The sequence below is a fragment of the Cydia fagiglandana genome, chromosome 14 (assembly GCF_963556715.1).
Source record: "Cydia fagiglandana chromosome 14, ilCydFagi1.1, whole genome shotgun sequence".
NCBI classification, from domain to species: domain Eukaryota; kingdom Metazoa; phylum Arthropoda; class Insecta; order Lepidoptera; family Tortricidae; genus Cydia; species Cydia fagiglandana.
Window position 1 is genome coordinate 13,937,481 of NC_085945.1, and position 17,460 is coordinate 13,954,940.

General features: G+C 36.2%; 1 protein-coding gene across 1 annotated transcript in view; it reads right to left on the reverse strand.

The window, feature by feature from the left end:
* Positions 1 to 1,129: 1,129 nt before the first annotated feature.
* LOC134670936 (uncharacterized) overlaps positions 1,130 to 17,460 on the reverse strand; it is a 51,142-nt gene continuing 34,811 nt past the window's right edge. Inside the window, exons 2-3 of the mRNA XM_063528770.1 lie at positions 6,678 to 6,811; positions 1,130 to 5,884 (exon numbers count right to left, since the gene is read on the reverse strand). Of these exons, the coding sequence (XP_063384840.1) occupies positions 5,602 to 5,884; positions 6,678 to 6,793 (399 nt within the window). The 5' untranslated portion in view covers positions 6,794 to 6,811 and the 3' untranslated portion in view covers positions 1,130 to 5,601. The remainder of the gene's footprint in view (positions 5,885 to 6,677; positions 6,812 to 17,460) is intronic.

The following is a 17,460-nucleotide window of genomic DNA, read 5'->3' on the forward strand; positions in this document are numbered from 1 at the left end:
ATTCTATTTTAAAACACTCAACCGCAAAGCTTTTGCTCAGCCCGTGACGGATATCTGGAGGCCGATTCTCATTTCAGTTTGTTAACGTTCGATCTTGTTTTGATACGACCTTGACGATCGCTCTCACTGACAAGCGCGCGTCATAGAGTCGTTTCATAAAACATTTCGCTCGCACTAGCCGCGCTTAATGATGTGCGTGAGGTGAGATGTACTGCGACCCGAGTCGTCTATCTATCTTTTTATTAGCCCTTTTCTTTAGCCCTTTTATTATGATAGGAGTTAGACAATATCTCTTAGCTCAGTGTGCCGCTTGCAAAAGGCCTCCTCCAGCTCTTTCATCCTCCAATCTTGTTCCAGGTCTCCTCTGGCTCCGTCTGCAACCTCTTGGGTACCAATCCGTTAAGATTTTGCTCCATTTTTCCTGCCTGTCTCACAACATGTGACCCGAGTCATACTGGATGATAAAAACAAGAAGATCAAAACTATTAGTTACTTTAGAATCGGCCTCCTGATAATACTTATTGCGGATCCTGGGTCCCATAATAAAGGCAAAAAACAGTATTACCTACTTTTTCCCTTTTATTATGCTCACAGTTTTTTCATCGGTTCTGAGGTTGGACGTGATTCAGCAAATGTGATCACAAACAATAGGCTTTTTACAATGAAATAGGTATAGTCACCGGCAATAATATGTTACAATTGTTACACAATGAAGGCCGCAAAAATATCTGACGCGATCTTATAAGTAAAGCCATAAGAGCGTGTCACATATTTGGAAGAGTACTACTTAACATATTCAGGTGACTGTACATACCTATTCTCTTTCTAACGAAGTATTTGGATATGTACAATTTTAGAATATAAAATCTGAAATTTTGGGGCAAATTTTCTATTTATAGTTTATTTTTAAGCTTAGTTTTTAATTTTAGTTTGTATTTTCTATTTTAAGACTTTTTATTGTTTAAAAAGAGTATTTGCCTGTATTTAAAATAAATGAATTATTATAAATCTAAAAACTTAAATAGAATCTAAAGTAAGGTTGATTTTGGTTTCGAAAGTCGTGTTTTAATTTGAATGTGTCAAAACCTTTCGGTACAGCAGTGCGGGATTTCAAGTAAAATCACAAGTAAAATATTATAAATAATAATTTAATTTAGATAAACCAGACTACAATAAATTATCGTCATAAAAAACCTTAATTTTATGGTAAGGTACTTTAAAATACAAATTCTAGAAGTCCAGTCAGGTATTTACATTTGAAAATTATTAACTATCTTATGCATACTATAGTTACATAAATAAAAATATCTTTTTACATTGTCCATATTTTTTTACTTTTTATCAGTAGGTACCCAATGTCATTTCGAATGCTGATATTTTTCTTAGGTAATTGTATGATTATTTGATTAAATATAAATAAATATCTCACTATTTGATTATATCTTTTTATTGCTAAACAGTTAATTGCACAAAATAATTAGGTGTAAACTTGTAACTGACTTTATTTGACTTTGATTTTATAATTATGATAATTATGGGATACGACCATCTTATGACATGATGTAGTCGCTGTCAGTTTTTACATTTATATTGGCAAATAGGAGCCTTGTAATCAATACATGAAATGTGTCAAATAGAGTATCATTATTCATTACTATTAGTCAGTCAGTTTACAAAATAAAAATATGTCAGGTAAGATAACTTTTTTGACATCTTAGGATTCAGATATCTGAATATGCACAGATCATTGAAAGAAAACATGTATAAAATAAAGATATTAAAATTTATACAAACCTACTTATTTTAAATTCTAAGGTTTCTAAACCTTTAATAAATAAATATTAAAAATATAAATACTTAAAATATTTTTAAATTATATGATTATATCAGTAAGTATCAGACTACGGTACAGTTTTTGAACGATGATTTTGGGCAATTAGGCGCCACGTAGATACTGAAAATTAGTAAATTAATAATGTTTTCAGCACTCCAGCTCGGAAAGGCTTACTTTGCACTTCAAAAACTGATAGCAAAGTTGCATTTTATTCACATGTGAGGCAAAGTAATCAAATGCAAATTTTAAGTTGTTTTCTTATGTTGGTAGAATTGACTTTTAAATTATGATTTTAGATGATAAATATTTAACAACATTGTAGAATTGACTTTTAAATTATGATTTTAGATGATAAATATTTAACAACATTCATTTGGAGTTGATTTGGTTTGATTTTCTTTGATATTTTACATTTAATGTTTGCTTCGGGTTGGTGTGGTGAAAAATTTTGTGTTTCACTCGGAGGAAAATTTTAATGTACTAGTTTTGTCAGATTGTTAGATTTCACTTATATTAATGTTTGTCGATCCTTTTTACGGGTTTTCATGACACAGATATATTATTTTTTACTTACACGGAGGACTCAAATCCGATTGCTTTCAAACTGTATATTTATAATAATTATAATGTGTAACCCAATTAACTGGTTTTGGTTTTTTCACCAAACCATTTCGGTGTTCGTAATCATCGTTTAAAAACCGTCATGCAGTAGTATTGTCTAACAGACGTAAAAAATCTACCGGAACTTTGGGAATTAGCTGTTTCGTTTAATTTAGTCGAGTCATATAACAGCACAGGTAATCTGAATCGAGTTAGTTAAAATCTAGGTTGAATTCAAATTGTTGTTCAAAAAACAATTTAAGTGCAACCGAGGTAAATGCTATTATTTGGGTAGGTATTCCTTGAATACGGTTGGTCGGAACGCCATCTATTATGTTATGTTTTAAGGGGCCCACTGATTAACAGTCCGCCGGACGGTATCGGCCTGTTAGTTAGAACAAAATTTTAATAGTTCCGAACAACTCACAGGCCGATACCGTCCGGCGGACTGTTAATCAGTGGGCCCCTTTATTTCCAAGTAGCTCAGGCTTTTATTTATCACTAGATCTGACCCTCATGACGGGAGCTCGTAATTCACATTGTTTGAAAAAAGAAGTCAAATAGACGCAATAACCCCATAGTTGCATTTACCTCGGTTAACCTTATAAAGAGTTATAAGTATAAAGTACATTATGTAGTTTACGTTCCTTGTTTTGTTTCTGAAACTGTCATTTAAAATGATAGATTGATAGAAAAAGTAACAGCTGCTATGCTACTGTTATTATGGACTCGACTGTCAACATATTTAGGTTAGATTTAGTGCATAAAGCTTTAATATCCGGGTTTCGTTCTTTTGAACGGAACCCTAAAAGCGTTTTAGTTTGCCGTAATTGCTTAAAAATATTTTTATTTTACGATACTACTCCTAAAGTTAATCGGCTGTATGGGCAAAGTATTTCCTAATATTCATCAAGAAGACCAAGATATGAAAATAATGGGATTCGAATTTATACAGAATGGTTCAAAAATTCGTTAACTAATATTTTTTAGGATTTTTTGTTTTGATTAAACGTTTTTACCAAAATGACATATTGATTAAAATTACAATCATTGAACTAAAAATAGAATTATCTTCAAAATATCATTTACCTACACAATTTTCACAAACGCACAAGTTTGTGAAAATTGTCACCAATATGCAGCAATTTTTTTGTCACACAGTTTACATACACAATCGAGAAAAATAATAAATGTCCCACTCACATATTAATATCCCAATAATATAATTCAATACGTGTTTTATACATGTAGCATCAGATAGATTTTAATAACGTTACGTTAACGGTATTAAACCCATACAGCGTCTATAATAAGTCTCACTAAAACGTTATGCAAGCCACGCATTCCTCAATTCAAGTCGAATAATACATTGTTTCTAAAGGTAACATTCCGATAGCTGCACTACTGTTGCGGCATTACCACGCGTGGCTCACTCCGCGATTTCGTCGCGTCGCTATAAGTAGGTACATGCGGTCCACACCAATTTTGGTGTCTAGCAGTAGTAGTTGCCGCGCACCGCTACGGAACGGACGCCTGCTTGCACTTGCGCCACCTTGCGGTCATATCTGTCGTAATAGACGCGTTTTGTAAGAGTACGAGAGTGAACCTTGTACCTAGACCTAGTACTATTATTTATTCTGTGGCATTAGTGTTGCGACGACGTTGATGCCGCCGGTATAGCTGCAAGCCCTGATTCCATTTATTCTCGTGGGTGACGTATTACTGCCGCGATTATGATATGACATTCAATCCGTCAGTCATCTCATGTTATAGAGGTAATTTTATTTTTAATATTGACAGACACAGCTCCCGCGAGCGACCGTGTATGAGGAATATTATGAAAATGATGAAGGAAGTGAAAAAGGTATGTCAGGATCGTAGCAAGTGGGAATTCGTGGTCTCTGCCTACCCCTCTGGATAATAGGCGTGATTATATGTATGTATGTGTGCCGCAGCAGTAATGTCGCAACAGTAATGCATCTGCAGTTGCCAACCGAATGTCACCTTTAAAATTCATTTAAAGACGAAACACTTTACGTCCGTCTTTATACTTAAAAAAGCTATGTCTGTCACTATAAAATGTATAACTCTTTAGGTAATAATATTAATGTATTTCTATCAATATATAAAATTTTATAGTTGTAGGTTTTGGAAAATGGTAGCTGCATTAAAATTATACTAAAATTACAAATTTACATCAATCGGTGATCACATTCGTCCTTTACCAAAAACATTTAAATTGTTTTAAACTAAACGAGAATTTATATAAAATGGCCTAAATCTGATATCTAACTACTAACTAGATTTAGCGCTGTAAAAATTTAAGTTCTTGGTGAAATACGAACGCTTCTTGTTTTATAATATTTTGGAAAATAGATCGATCTGAGAGTGATTTATGAAGAAGTTTAAAAGTTACATTAAATGCATTTATCAAATCTTTGAATGGGAAAGGCTTCTTTATACAAAATAAGTACCTATCTCTAAGCTACAAAATTGTGATGTTATGTAGCGGAACGAATACATTTCTAAAACTACGTTTTTAAATAAATATTACTAAACATTTTTACACAAAACAGTCTTAATGCAAATAAATAGACGACTATAACCGAAAACGACTATAATTATAATGTAGGTATAGACCGACCACTTCAATGAGTCCTCGCCTGCGCGGTACGGGGGCGACGGGGTAGGACTAAGGGTGGCGAGGCCAGGACTCATTTAAGCGGTCGGTCTATACTCTATAATATCTACAGTTACTCTCTAAAATATAAAGTCCTATTAGGGAAGTCATCAGTCCTTTGAATTTTCATAATTTTAGTAAATTGTTAAAGTAAATAAATACCATATTAGGCGGGATTTAAAGCCAATAAAATGTCATATGCGTGAGATGCAACTGGACTTCGCACAAAACTTAGCTTGCTCCAGTCAATACTTATTAAAACCGAATGATTTAATTTAGTCAATAATTAATTAAAAAAAAATAATCATTGAGATAAATTTTGAATAAAGGAATAGTTTCATACGTTGACGTTAATAAATTTAAAGAAGACTAAATTACTCAGAAATGCAAGTATACTTATTAAACCAACTAAGAGAAATTTTAATATCCTATCAAACTTTAAGTGGCACTTCATAAGCGTGTGACAACCCTAAACTCAAATTTCCTTTTAGTCGAAACTGATCTTCCTTCTCGCTCCGCTGTCGCTCGCCGCCGCATCGCTCTTTCTCTTTCTAACAGCAGGCAGTTCCTTATCAGGTTTTTCTTTAGGGGTGGTCTCATTTTCTAGTCTCATTTCAATGCAGTCTTTATCTTTTTGCGTAGTTTCCATCGTATTCGGTTTGAATCCGATCCAGTTTTCGCCGTCGCGCGTGGACCAATCCCATTCGCCTGGTAACGCGGTCTCGGTGGTGAAGTCGAAATTATATTTCTTTGTCATGGCGGCTTGGTCCCTGGAACAAATGAAACATTATATTTACACCTATACACATTTCACGTCACAGTCACGTTAATAGGTACAGTCACCGCACGGGATTATTGTGCCTTTTAGGGGTTTTGTTAAATTGGAAATTCTATAGCGTAAGTATAGAACAACCAATTTAGCTAGGAACCGAAATGGCGCAACGAAGCGTGATGAGATATACAGGGTGGCTAAAAATAACTGCATTCCCGTAGCCAGGGAGGTTTTGGGATAATACTGAGCAACTTTTACTATGGGACCAACACCGAAATCGCGAAAAAAAATTTGACTGTTTGATACATTTTGCCTGGTCCATTGTCTATGGGAGGGTAAATTTTTTTCGCGATTTCGGGATTGGTCGCATAGTAAAAGTTGTTCAGTATAATCCCAAAACCTCCCTGGCAACGGGAATGCATTTATTTTTTTGCCACTGTGTATATACGGCACTTTAGCTCTTCTCTACACCCATAAAGGTCCTTAAGGTTGACTGGTAGAGAATGCTTTTGGCATTAAGTCCGCCTTTTGTACGATAAGTTTTCTTTTGTGCAATAGGTAGTTTAAATAAATATGTAAATAAATAAATAAAACTTAATTTCCATAAAAGCAGAAACATGAGCACGGAGACGTAGAAACCACGTAGGTATTGCTTGAAACACGACGTATGGCTGTTTAGTGTGGTGAAAATGGAAAAGATTGAGGCCAAGACCTTATCACGAACTTTGACATTAACATTTGTGTCTCAGTCGCTCCAATATGGAAGATCGAGATAGAGGAAAAGTTCGTACCTGGCTATAGATTCTTGCAGCACGTTAGCGCAGTTGTCCATGCGGGCTTCCTCTTCTAAATGTGCCTCGGGGAAGAGGCGCCGGCGCACCGGGTTGTGCGGGGAGATGCGGCGCATGGCTCTTTGGTGTGGGTTCTGAAACAAGAGGAAAAGTAGGTTTTTAGTTGTCACAGAATAAATATTAGTACTAGAAGCTTCTTACTCTAACAAAACCCGTCTGTTACGATCAGGACAGACATAGCCGCTAGGTGGCGATAGCGCCACGCGCGGTTATGGCTAGCCACCAAAATTGGTGTAGAACGGATGTATTTGTAGCTACCTGTTGCGAAGCGACGAAATCGCGGAGTGAGCCACGCCTGGTTATGTGGAGGACTTTAAATAACGTAGATTAAAAAAAACACAATTCAAACCTCATTACCACTACATAACAATGTATGTATGTAAATACTAAAATACTGCAATAAAAAAGTGATGGTATAGTTAGGTTGTTCATTTTTACTTTACAATATAAATAGATTGTGTCCTATATAAAGGGTTAATATTATATACCCTTTAAGCTTAACGCTAAGACTACTAATAATTATAAAGTCTAACATATGATTAATAAAGTCTGAATGCACTATCACCTCTATTTAATACATATTTCAATTGTAAATGTGTAGTTATCAGTGGCGGCGCGTCCATAAAAGCCGAATCCCACCGGCTTGCCTGTTTTTGGACGTTTGAGCAGAGTTGTAAAGGAAAAATGTAAGCCAAATTAGCCCCGGCTTGCCTATGGATATGTTTGACGCGCCACCACTGGTAGTTATCGTACGTAGGTACTGAAAACCCAAAATACGAAGTTATCCTTATAACATGCTATTAACAACAGTCTGTAACATATTCTCTAGTAAACAGTCCAAATTTAGTCCAACATTGTCAATTAAGCACAAATTGATTGCACAAAGCTATTTGCGGCGATGCAATTGATCTAAGGCTATATTTAGCGTGTTCCAAATGGAACTTTCAATGGAATAAAGTCGCATGTTGATGCAAAAGAGACTGATTAGTGTGCCACTTGCGGCTTTCTTCTCATATGGTGCTGGTCGTGAGTGTACGCGTCGCCGCGAAGGATTTGGGTCGCAGATCGTATGTCAATGTAGGTATAGCTTGGCAAAAAAGAGTAGAAATTAAAAAGTGGCAACCCTAGTGTAGTCACTTTTTAATTTCTGATTGACACTGATAGCAGTGTCGTGTCGACACTGGCGACGGACTTTGGCCAATACTATTACTTATTCTGTGCTTTGGCGTTGAGCAAGCCACAGGTAATTTGGCATGCTTTTCCTTTGAGACTTAAGGCGTATGATGGACCTTTAGCGGAGTGATGAAGCAGATGTCACTTTTTAACACCGCGTGATTGAAAGAGTCAGGCGTAGTCACGTTAATACCTCTAACTAGAGAATGGGCAGCTATTGCCAACAATCGTGTCAAGTGGTGTCCAGCGTAGGCTGCTGCTGCTCCATACATTCTTGCCCCAATTTCCCTTACTTTGAACGGATTTTTATGAAATTCAGCACACTAGTTTTTTTAACCTTAAGACATAAGATCTATTTTAACCCTGATTATATCCTCTAAGTGGGTAGAATGGGGATTAAAATTTTATATTAATAAGTAAGATAGTATAGGAAGGGAAGGGAGCAAATCGAAGTATTTTTCGTGGACGAAGTCGCATCTAAGCTGTCATAAAAGGGCCATCGACCAGCAAAACTCTATAACGACCATCCTCAGATGTTGCAACTGCACATCCGCCAGTAATCCGCCGCTTTATATTACATTAACATATTAATTGTTATTACATTACTTAAATTTGTATGAACTAATCATCTTTACGAGAAAACCCATTCAAAAAGGGGTCTTTTCTCGAAATTATAAAGTTCAAATTGTCGTATCACTTTTCAATCTTCTTATTCATGGTCGGGAAACTCAAATAGGTTCAACTATGCGTTATTAAATTCCGTAACACTATTACTAACATTTTAAAACGGCCTAAATCACAAAAAGTCGCTTTAAGTTAATTCGAAATTTAAGTTTAACATAGTCATACCGACTTGCCTTTTAAAAATGCATGCACTATAAAATGCAGTTACGATCTTATACATAAAAAGGGCAGGATTACTTACTTTTGAAAGGTGTAACGGTGTAATTATGCTCGTAATATTTGTAGCTTGTAATTTAATGTAACACGTTTAATTAGAGTGAAGTGTGGAAGATGTTTAATGGTTTAGAAGACAATAAGCGTCCGTATTATGATGAAGAATTTAATCGAAACTTAAATAATTTTAACTTATTTGTGCTAATAAACATTTCTTATTCTTATTCTTAAATAAAATTGGCATTTAACAACAAAATCGGTTTTATGATATCGATTAAAATGTATTATTAGGCTTATTTTTTACAGTATGGTGATTATTTGTAATAGTTACTACTAGAAGCAATGATAATTTAGTATAGAGGCGTATTGTGAACGTAAATTTTGTAGCCACAGTAAATTTACTCCCATACTTCGACACAGGATTAAAACTTTTAGAACCGCCATTTGATCCTTGTTCTTTCACTGATATTTTAATATTTTTTAATGTCAAACTGTGGCTATCTACAAGAGCATAGGCCATAGGGTGCCATATTTACGAGCATAATTTTATTTTTTTCTGGGTTTATTTACTAACGCGAAATTAAATAAACAAAAACCAACATAATAAAACTTAATACTAAATACTTTTACAATGTTTTCTTGATTTTCGAAGGCACGTTTTTTTCTGAGACTATTTATCTTATACGGAGTTATTAGATATATATTGTCTTTGCTAGAAGCGACTTGTTAATAATTAAATAGTAAAAAACTATGTAGTAACCTACTGCAGTAGCATGACTAGCGATATCGCCGCTACATTTCGCTGTGTTAATTCTGATTAGACGCCTGCGCATATTCATGAAGGGCATTAGGGCGCATCGCGTGTCCATCTTCACGCGCATGCGTATACAATAGAAATGCTCACACTTCAGTGCAAGTGTATTTCGGTGAAAAATGCTTTTAGATCAAAGGTTTTCTTCAATATTTTTGGCAGCAAGCTTTTATGTATGAACTTAGCGTTTTAACATGTAACGATTTTTCATGGTGGATCACGCGCCAGAACCTTTCTGCAGAAGATATTATTCGTGTTGAAAATATAATCTAATGTAAGTACAATCAGCATTACTTAATAGTAGCGTATGAAGTATCTGCCACCTTCGAATACTTTTCAGTTCATCACGTTCAAATTATCTACAACAGTTTCATTATTCCATATATATCTGTATTTGTGTCTCATTTTGTTAAGTTGTTACAGAAATATGCTTTTGACGCTGATACGCTACTTTTAGTGCTGACTGTACAATGTCTTACTTACATGACATTTCAACATCACACCCTAACAGTATGCACCAATTTGCAGTTCAATTAACACTTGAACATCAATTCCTAAACACTCAAATACACGCAGTAAGCATCTCTATTCCACTGGAACAGCGTTCAAGATTAAGTGGCAAAAGTCACTTTAAAGGGCGAAGCTGAACAGAGGCTGTATAACGGCACTAACCACTGCTAATCCGAGGTGCTAAAAACGGGATGCATTTTGTAATGCAAGAGTTCATTTTGTATAAGTATGAAGTTGTAAAAGGTTCTCACTTCATATGATGATATCATTGAACTCTTTGAATAGGTACAGTCACCTGCAATAATATGTTACTCTTCGAAGGCCGCAAAAATATGTGACACGCTCTAAGATTATGGCTTTACGAATAAGATCGTGATAGATACTTTTGCGGCTTTTTTGTGTAACAAATTATTGCAGGTGACTGTACAGTCGTAGAATTTAATTTTCGACTTATTTCGTACTTTGTCACAGTGACAATCAATATGAAAGTCGCTAGAAACCTCATACCATTGTCACTGTGACAAGGTACGAAATGGGACGGACATTAAATTCTTTGACTGTACAATCAATGAAAGGTTTCTGTTAATTTCTGTTTCTGGATTTTTAAACTACATACATATAATATATCGTAAAGGTTAATGGAGAATTTAACAAGAGTAAACAAAAGACACTCGAACTTCATTTTCACACATCCTCTCATTGTGAGTCGGATGTTTAATAAACAAAGAGTTTTAAAACGGTCACATGACGATAAGCAACGACGCGACGCTCTGATAGGTGAAAATTATTGATTGAAATAACTGACTGCTATCGTTGGCCAACTTAGTTCGGTCTAACTCTATCACTGTCTTCATCAGATGGTCACAATAAATAATCAATTCAAAGCGACAGAGGTTCTGTCAGTTATACCATTGTACAAAAAATGAAACTGAAAGAGAAACCCCAAGTTCACAGTCATTTCAAAAATCAAATCCAGATTAAAATGTTAAGCGGACAATTATTTAAGCGACAGCTAAAGCAGTGGCTAATAGATCATGTTTTTTACGATCTTTAATGAGTATTTTTTATTTAAGACTATGTATTTTAAAAGTACTTATTATAAATTTAAGTGATCTGTATATAATATTGTAATTATGTAATATTGTATACCCGAACAGGATAGCCGTTGAGACTATGTATTATTTTAACATCTTGTTTGACACGGTAAGGTAAACAATAAATGAATTCTTATTCTTTACAATTCCGTGATTAAATTCTTGTCAAATCACATTTTTTTTAAATCACACCATCAATATTGCTAAACTGGACAATTATAACATCCGTTAAATGAAATCATGTAGGCGTAACATTCAAGTGTCCAGCTTTTGAATTCAGAACAAAGCATCCAACATTGTGACAGAAAGTCTTTCAAGGACCCAACGGCTGGCCGTTGAACTGAGCCCGTAACCAACAGTGCTGCAAAGGATGTCTGCCGTCACGCTCCGGGACGCCCGGTTATGGACTTTTACTCTCTACAAGAGGAAAGTTATTGCTTTTAGTGAAACTTGTTCCTGTTCAAATGTAGATTTATGGTAACATTCCATTTCTAACCGCAGCTACACTACCGGTACTGAACGCGTCGCTGTCATTGTCAATTTCCATAGTAAAATGAACAGTAGTGCAGCTGCGGTTAGAAATGGAATATTACCATTACGGTGGTGGGGAATTTCTGTCGTTTGTTAAAAAACGGAAATAGAACACTTCGTGGTCGATATTTTACGTGATGGAGGTAAGATAAAGCTGCATCTTTCAGACATAATTTGAAATAAATATTATTTATTATATATTGTTCAACACAACCTAGTTACAGGGCCAAGATACTTGACGGACTCTTAAGCGAGGCGGCTACTGGATTAAAAAAAATCAATGTAGCGTACCTAATTAGGTACCTACACCTTCTCTTATTATAGTTTGGGTAGAACCCGAATAGGTACATGCGCTAGTTAGAATAAAGGTCTCCCATTCAAAAACTCTAACCTCCCAATGTAGAAACGAAAAAAAAATGTTTAAATGAGAAATAAATATTGGAAATAGAATTTCTTCTCTAACGACTTACGCGTGTGCTTGTAGTAGTAGTAGTAGTAGTATTATCACATTATTGTACATAACACAGGTTAGGCTTGTAAGCTATTTAAAAATATTAAAACTCCCTTTCACATATTACTGAAAATAAAACTAGTAAGGCCGGAGTAGTCAGTCCAAGAGTATTCTACTTTTAGCAGCCAAGCCGTATTCGTGTTCAAACCCCGTGAACCAGGAAATTCCTAGAACCGGTCATAAACCGTCACAGCACCTCTGAAGCGATCTATATTTGTGCCATTCAGCACCTTGCACGTGCACTGAACCATTTACTGTAAGAGTTTTGTTTTCAGAAATAGTTCGTTAGCGGAAAGAAGAATTTTGTTCGTTTGTCTCAAATTCCGAAGATTTCACAGCCGTAATCAAAATATAAACATTTTTTTTATTGTAGGTACACAATAACAATTTCAGGGGTGTTAAGATTAACCTAATTAAATACAATTGACAATATGTAGGTACCTTGGCTAAGAAATATACTACTCAGGTTGCTCTGGCTCCTACACTAGGCTCAGCCTGTCTCGTATGAATGAATGAATGAATGAATGAATGATTTATTCACTTGAATACATTATACAGCGCATGCACTTATACTGTATACTATATTCTGCCATTTGGCATGTGAAACTTGGAAAATGTTATACGTAGGTAAGATTAAAAGTGCAGGTAAAGTCACAGTGACGGTTAAGGTATCCAAGTTCGCGCACCGCGGAAGCGTGCTATATGAGTGCGCAGGGACAGTAATTGGGCCGCGCACGCGCACAACGACCCGTTTCCTGCGGCGGGTGCATCCGAAACTGATACCCTTTTATGCTTTATTGGGATGGTAGATTTTTTGTCCTGTCGGTATGGAAGCGGTGTAGTTTGTATCTTCCTGGTTCGCGCGGATGTGCGAAAGCGAGCAGCAAACCGCGGCGCCAATCCGCCGCTTCCTTACAGCTACAATATGCCTTATAGTAAGCTTTATAGTAGCGTACCTAAGTCGTCTAAGCTATGAAGTGCTTCTGGTTAAGCAGATATTATCGATTTTCAAAATTACACCTTAGTTAATAATGGAGTGATACAAGAGGTAAAAGGTGGGTGGTTTCAAGACACTTCAGTTCAAGAAGAACGTATTAAAATGGCCAAGTAATTATGCCAAAGATCGATTACGGTCAAAAAGCGACAGTTATAGAACTCCTGGACGCTTCCCGGAACAAATGGAAAATCTACGAAAGCAACCAACAAACCGTTCCGCGAAACGACAAATCAATAATTTCTGATTGGTGATTGTAGTGCCTACATTTTTTAAACTATTAGTAGCTGTTCTGGAAATAAAACGCCGAACCATAATAAGAGCCCTATGCTCCCATGTTGCACATCCACAGAACTTAATTAAAATCTCAACGCGAAGATTCCAAAAATACGAACGCTGGAAGAACGCGTATTTCGGAATCAGACACATGCATAAAAAGACATTTAAACCTACGCATGAAAAAATAAACGCAACGTATCTTAAAAGTACAAATAAATCAATTTGAAAACGAAGTTCAAACGGTGTGGGGGGATTTTCAAAATAGAACGTCTTTCTGTCTCGAGTGGATAAGGTTATAAAAGTCAACAGACAAGTCACTGTTATTTAAGGTGTAATTTGGCTTGTTCTTTTTTCTTCTTCTTCTTCCTGGCGTTATCCCGGCATTTTGCCACGGCTCATGGGAGCCTGGGGTCCGCTTGACAACTAATCCCATGATTTGACGTAGGCACTAGTTTTTACGAAAGCGACTGCCATCTGACCTTCCAACCCAGAGGGGAAAATAGGCCTTATTGGGATTAGTCCGGTTTCCTCACGATGTTTTCCTTCACCGAAAAGCGACTGGCAAATATCAAATGATAATTCGTACATAAGTTCCGAAAAACTCATTGGTACGAGCCGGGGTTTGAACCCGCGACCTCCGGATTGAAAGTCGCACGCTCTTACCGCTAGGCCACCAGCGCTTATGGCTTGTTCTTTTTTATTTTTCACTAGACCTACGCGGGAACTGCTAGTTTCGAATGTGCCTACTTTTAAAGTTTATAAAAAACAAACATTTAAAATCTTAGACAACGGACAAATTTTAAATTAGAAAAATAGACTAATTCGCTTTATTTCGCAGTTATTCGGATTTTGCGATTAAAATGGTATTTTTCTCCCGTGTTTTGCCTCTGTACGAGATTACCCACGGCAAACACGAAAGTGCCCATCATATTTAAAAAGATGCGTTATTGTGTCACGGCCCGATTCGTACTTTCCATATCGTTTCTAGATCTATTAATAGACGTATCTCAAAGCTCGAATCGGACAGTCAGTGAGGACTCTTAGGCCTCGTAGATAGCGTAGTTATTAGTTCTTTAAATGTATGTGAGATGTACAGGAATGGTGACTGCGTACTTAAATAACATAATGAATGCGTGTGGCTTTAATTATGAGTGACGTATACTTAGTTATTATTATTAAGCACGCGATATGGTGGTAGTGGTCATGGCTCCGTATCTATCTTAAAATATTAGACAAATTAATGTTTAGATGAAAGATACAAAGGCCATTCCTAATCTCAAGATACTGCCAGGCTGAAGCACAGATTACGCCGTAAAATACACAACTGCGTTTTAAACGTGTATCTTTTAAACTTTATATTAAAATAAAGTAAAGTTATGTGAATGCACGCAAATCTTATTTCGAGAGAAATAATTATAGATTAGGTACCTATACATAACTGGTATTGCTGCGCTGCATAATAATAGGTACCTATAGGCAATGTTAAGTTTTGTTTTTGCTGGTGTTTACTTTTATTCTTGCTGGTGTTTACTTTTATTCAGCGATCCAAACACATCGATTTAAAAGAAGCATAGCGAAGAACGCAGTAAACAACTAGACATTGTACGGTTACCATCAGTTTGTCACTGACATAAACGCCGTCGAGAACGTAATATACTTTTCATCACACTTGCTCGGAAAAGATGTATTTACACGTAGGGCTTGCGGGCGGGAAATTGAAATTTTCGCCCTAGGGCGGAAAAGTGTTTTATACAGAAGTTTGTTTTTATTAATTCTCCTTTTTTTCCTTACAAGTGTGATGAAAAACATTGTGTGTGCCACGGGCGGTAAAGAAATTCCGAACTCGTGAACATTTTAAGCCCTCGCTTCGCGTCGGGCTTAAAATTGACACTCGTTCGTAATTTCTTATTTCCCGCCCTTAATACACAATGTACTATTCTATACATCTCGCTCGCACTCGCATATTAGTGCAAGCGGGATGTATAGAAAGTAAATTACGTTCTCGACGGCGTTTATGTCAGTGACAAACTGATGGTAACCGTACTGGCCCCTATTTCACCAACGTGATAGGTGCGACAATTCGACAAGTCTCATTGTTGCTGACGTCACAGGCATCCATGGGCTACGGTTACCGCTTACCATCGGGCGGGCCGTATTCCTGTTTGTCACCATCATTGTATTATATAATAGTACATTACTACAGAGGCCGGGACAAAAGGGGTTGCCGGCCGAAGACATATAGACGGCCGAGCGAAGCGAGGACGGATAGGTCTGAGCGCGGGCAACCCCATTTCCCGCCGAGGTATGTATGGTGCTTTTCTCAAACATGCAATGAAATAAATAAAATAAAAAATCCACGAAACCCAAGTTTTATTTATAGAAAAAACTAAAAGTAAACTACACCCAAAATATAACCAACACGTACCTATATCATTATCACGCGTATGTTTTACACGAGTCGTGTATTTTTACTACCCGTATATTTTCATGTATCTTTGATTTTTTCGCCTTGTATCCGTCTGACTGTCGTTTTCGTCACAAAGGTTTACATAGTCTTTCATGTTGATATCATGTTTCACATACATCGTTGCTTTATGCATGGAGTAAATAAGTATAATTTCCACAGTGTTGACGAATTTGTACTTACATTCATTTAAAATATGCCACAAAACTGTTTCTAATAAACTGTAAGCCATTTTTCTTAGTTTCTCAAATAATAAAATTGCCATAAGCAACCATATACATACTTCGTCTTTGACTTGGCGGCAGAGGCAGCAAGTTATTTAAAATCAATTCTGCTTACGCTGCCAATTCCAACACATACGATTACAATTAATATTAATTTCATTATTTCGTCGGAACTCATATTAAAGTCAAAAAATCAACAACGCACCATAAATCCAATAAAACAGAATGAATATTTTTCAACTTTACCTCCATAACAATTTAAAAAAATCACTACGCGTGTTTGAGTAGACCTTTTTACCGCTAACGTTTAGATGAAATATTTTAAATATTTTTATTTGTGTAGTTAAATTTATAATTTAAAATTATAGAATGTATTATTTATTAAGTTCATGTTGATTTTATACTAATAAAACTGCAAATTATAGCAAACATTGTTTTTTGTTTTTTTTTTTATAGGCGTAGTGGCAGAGTGTCATTACAAACCATAAAGCAATAACTGCCTCTAGTTTTTTTTAATGGATGAATGCCACGATGCTGTGTCACAAATATCTGTGAAATGAAAATTAAAAAAGAGGACTTTGCCGGCCTAGGCCTGCAAGATGTGTATGAAATTCCATTAACGACCTTTTGTCCTAGCCGCACCTGAAACGTCATACTTCGCAGCCTATTATAAGGAACATAACATCAATATTTCATTGCATGTTTGAGAAAAGAAACTTTATTATATCGGCAAAAAACAGGTATTTCTCTTGTGACGTTTATGATGATAATGATGACAATTGTCACAAGATTTCAAAGAACTTTCGGTAATTCTTGACAGCAAATGAGTTCTGTGTCGGAATTTCGTGACAATTGTCGTATTTCTTGTGACAATTGTCATTAGCTTCGCAAAATAAGTACTTATTTACTGGCGATATAGTGGAGTTTTTTTTTAATTAACATGTTGGTGGCAAACAACCACACCGCCCGTCTGATGGTAAGCGGTTACCGTAGCTTATGGGGGGCCTGTGACGTCAGTAAGCTTATGGGGGGCCTGTGACGTCAGTAACAGTGATGTCGACAAATGTCGCACCTGTCACGTTGGTGAAATAGGGCCCTGGTGTAGCTAAACGGCCAATAAGCGGATCAGCTTCAAACTCCGGTGTGGTCGAATTTTACGCGTTTTAACGAATTTCCCTGAACGGCCCTTGAGCGTGTTTCACGTTTTATGTGTCTCCTGTTCGACGAGAATACTT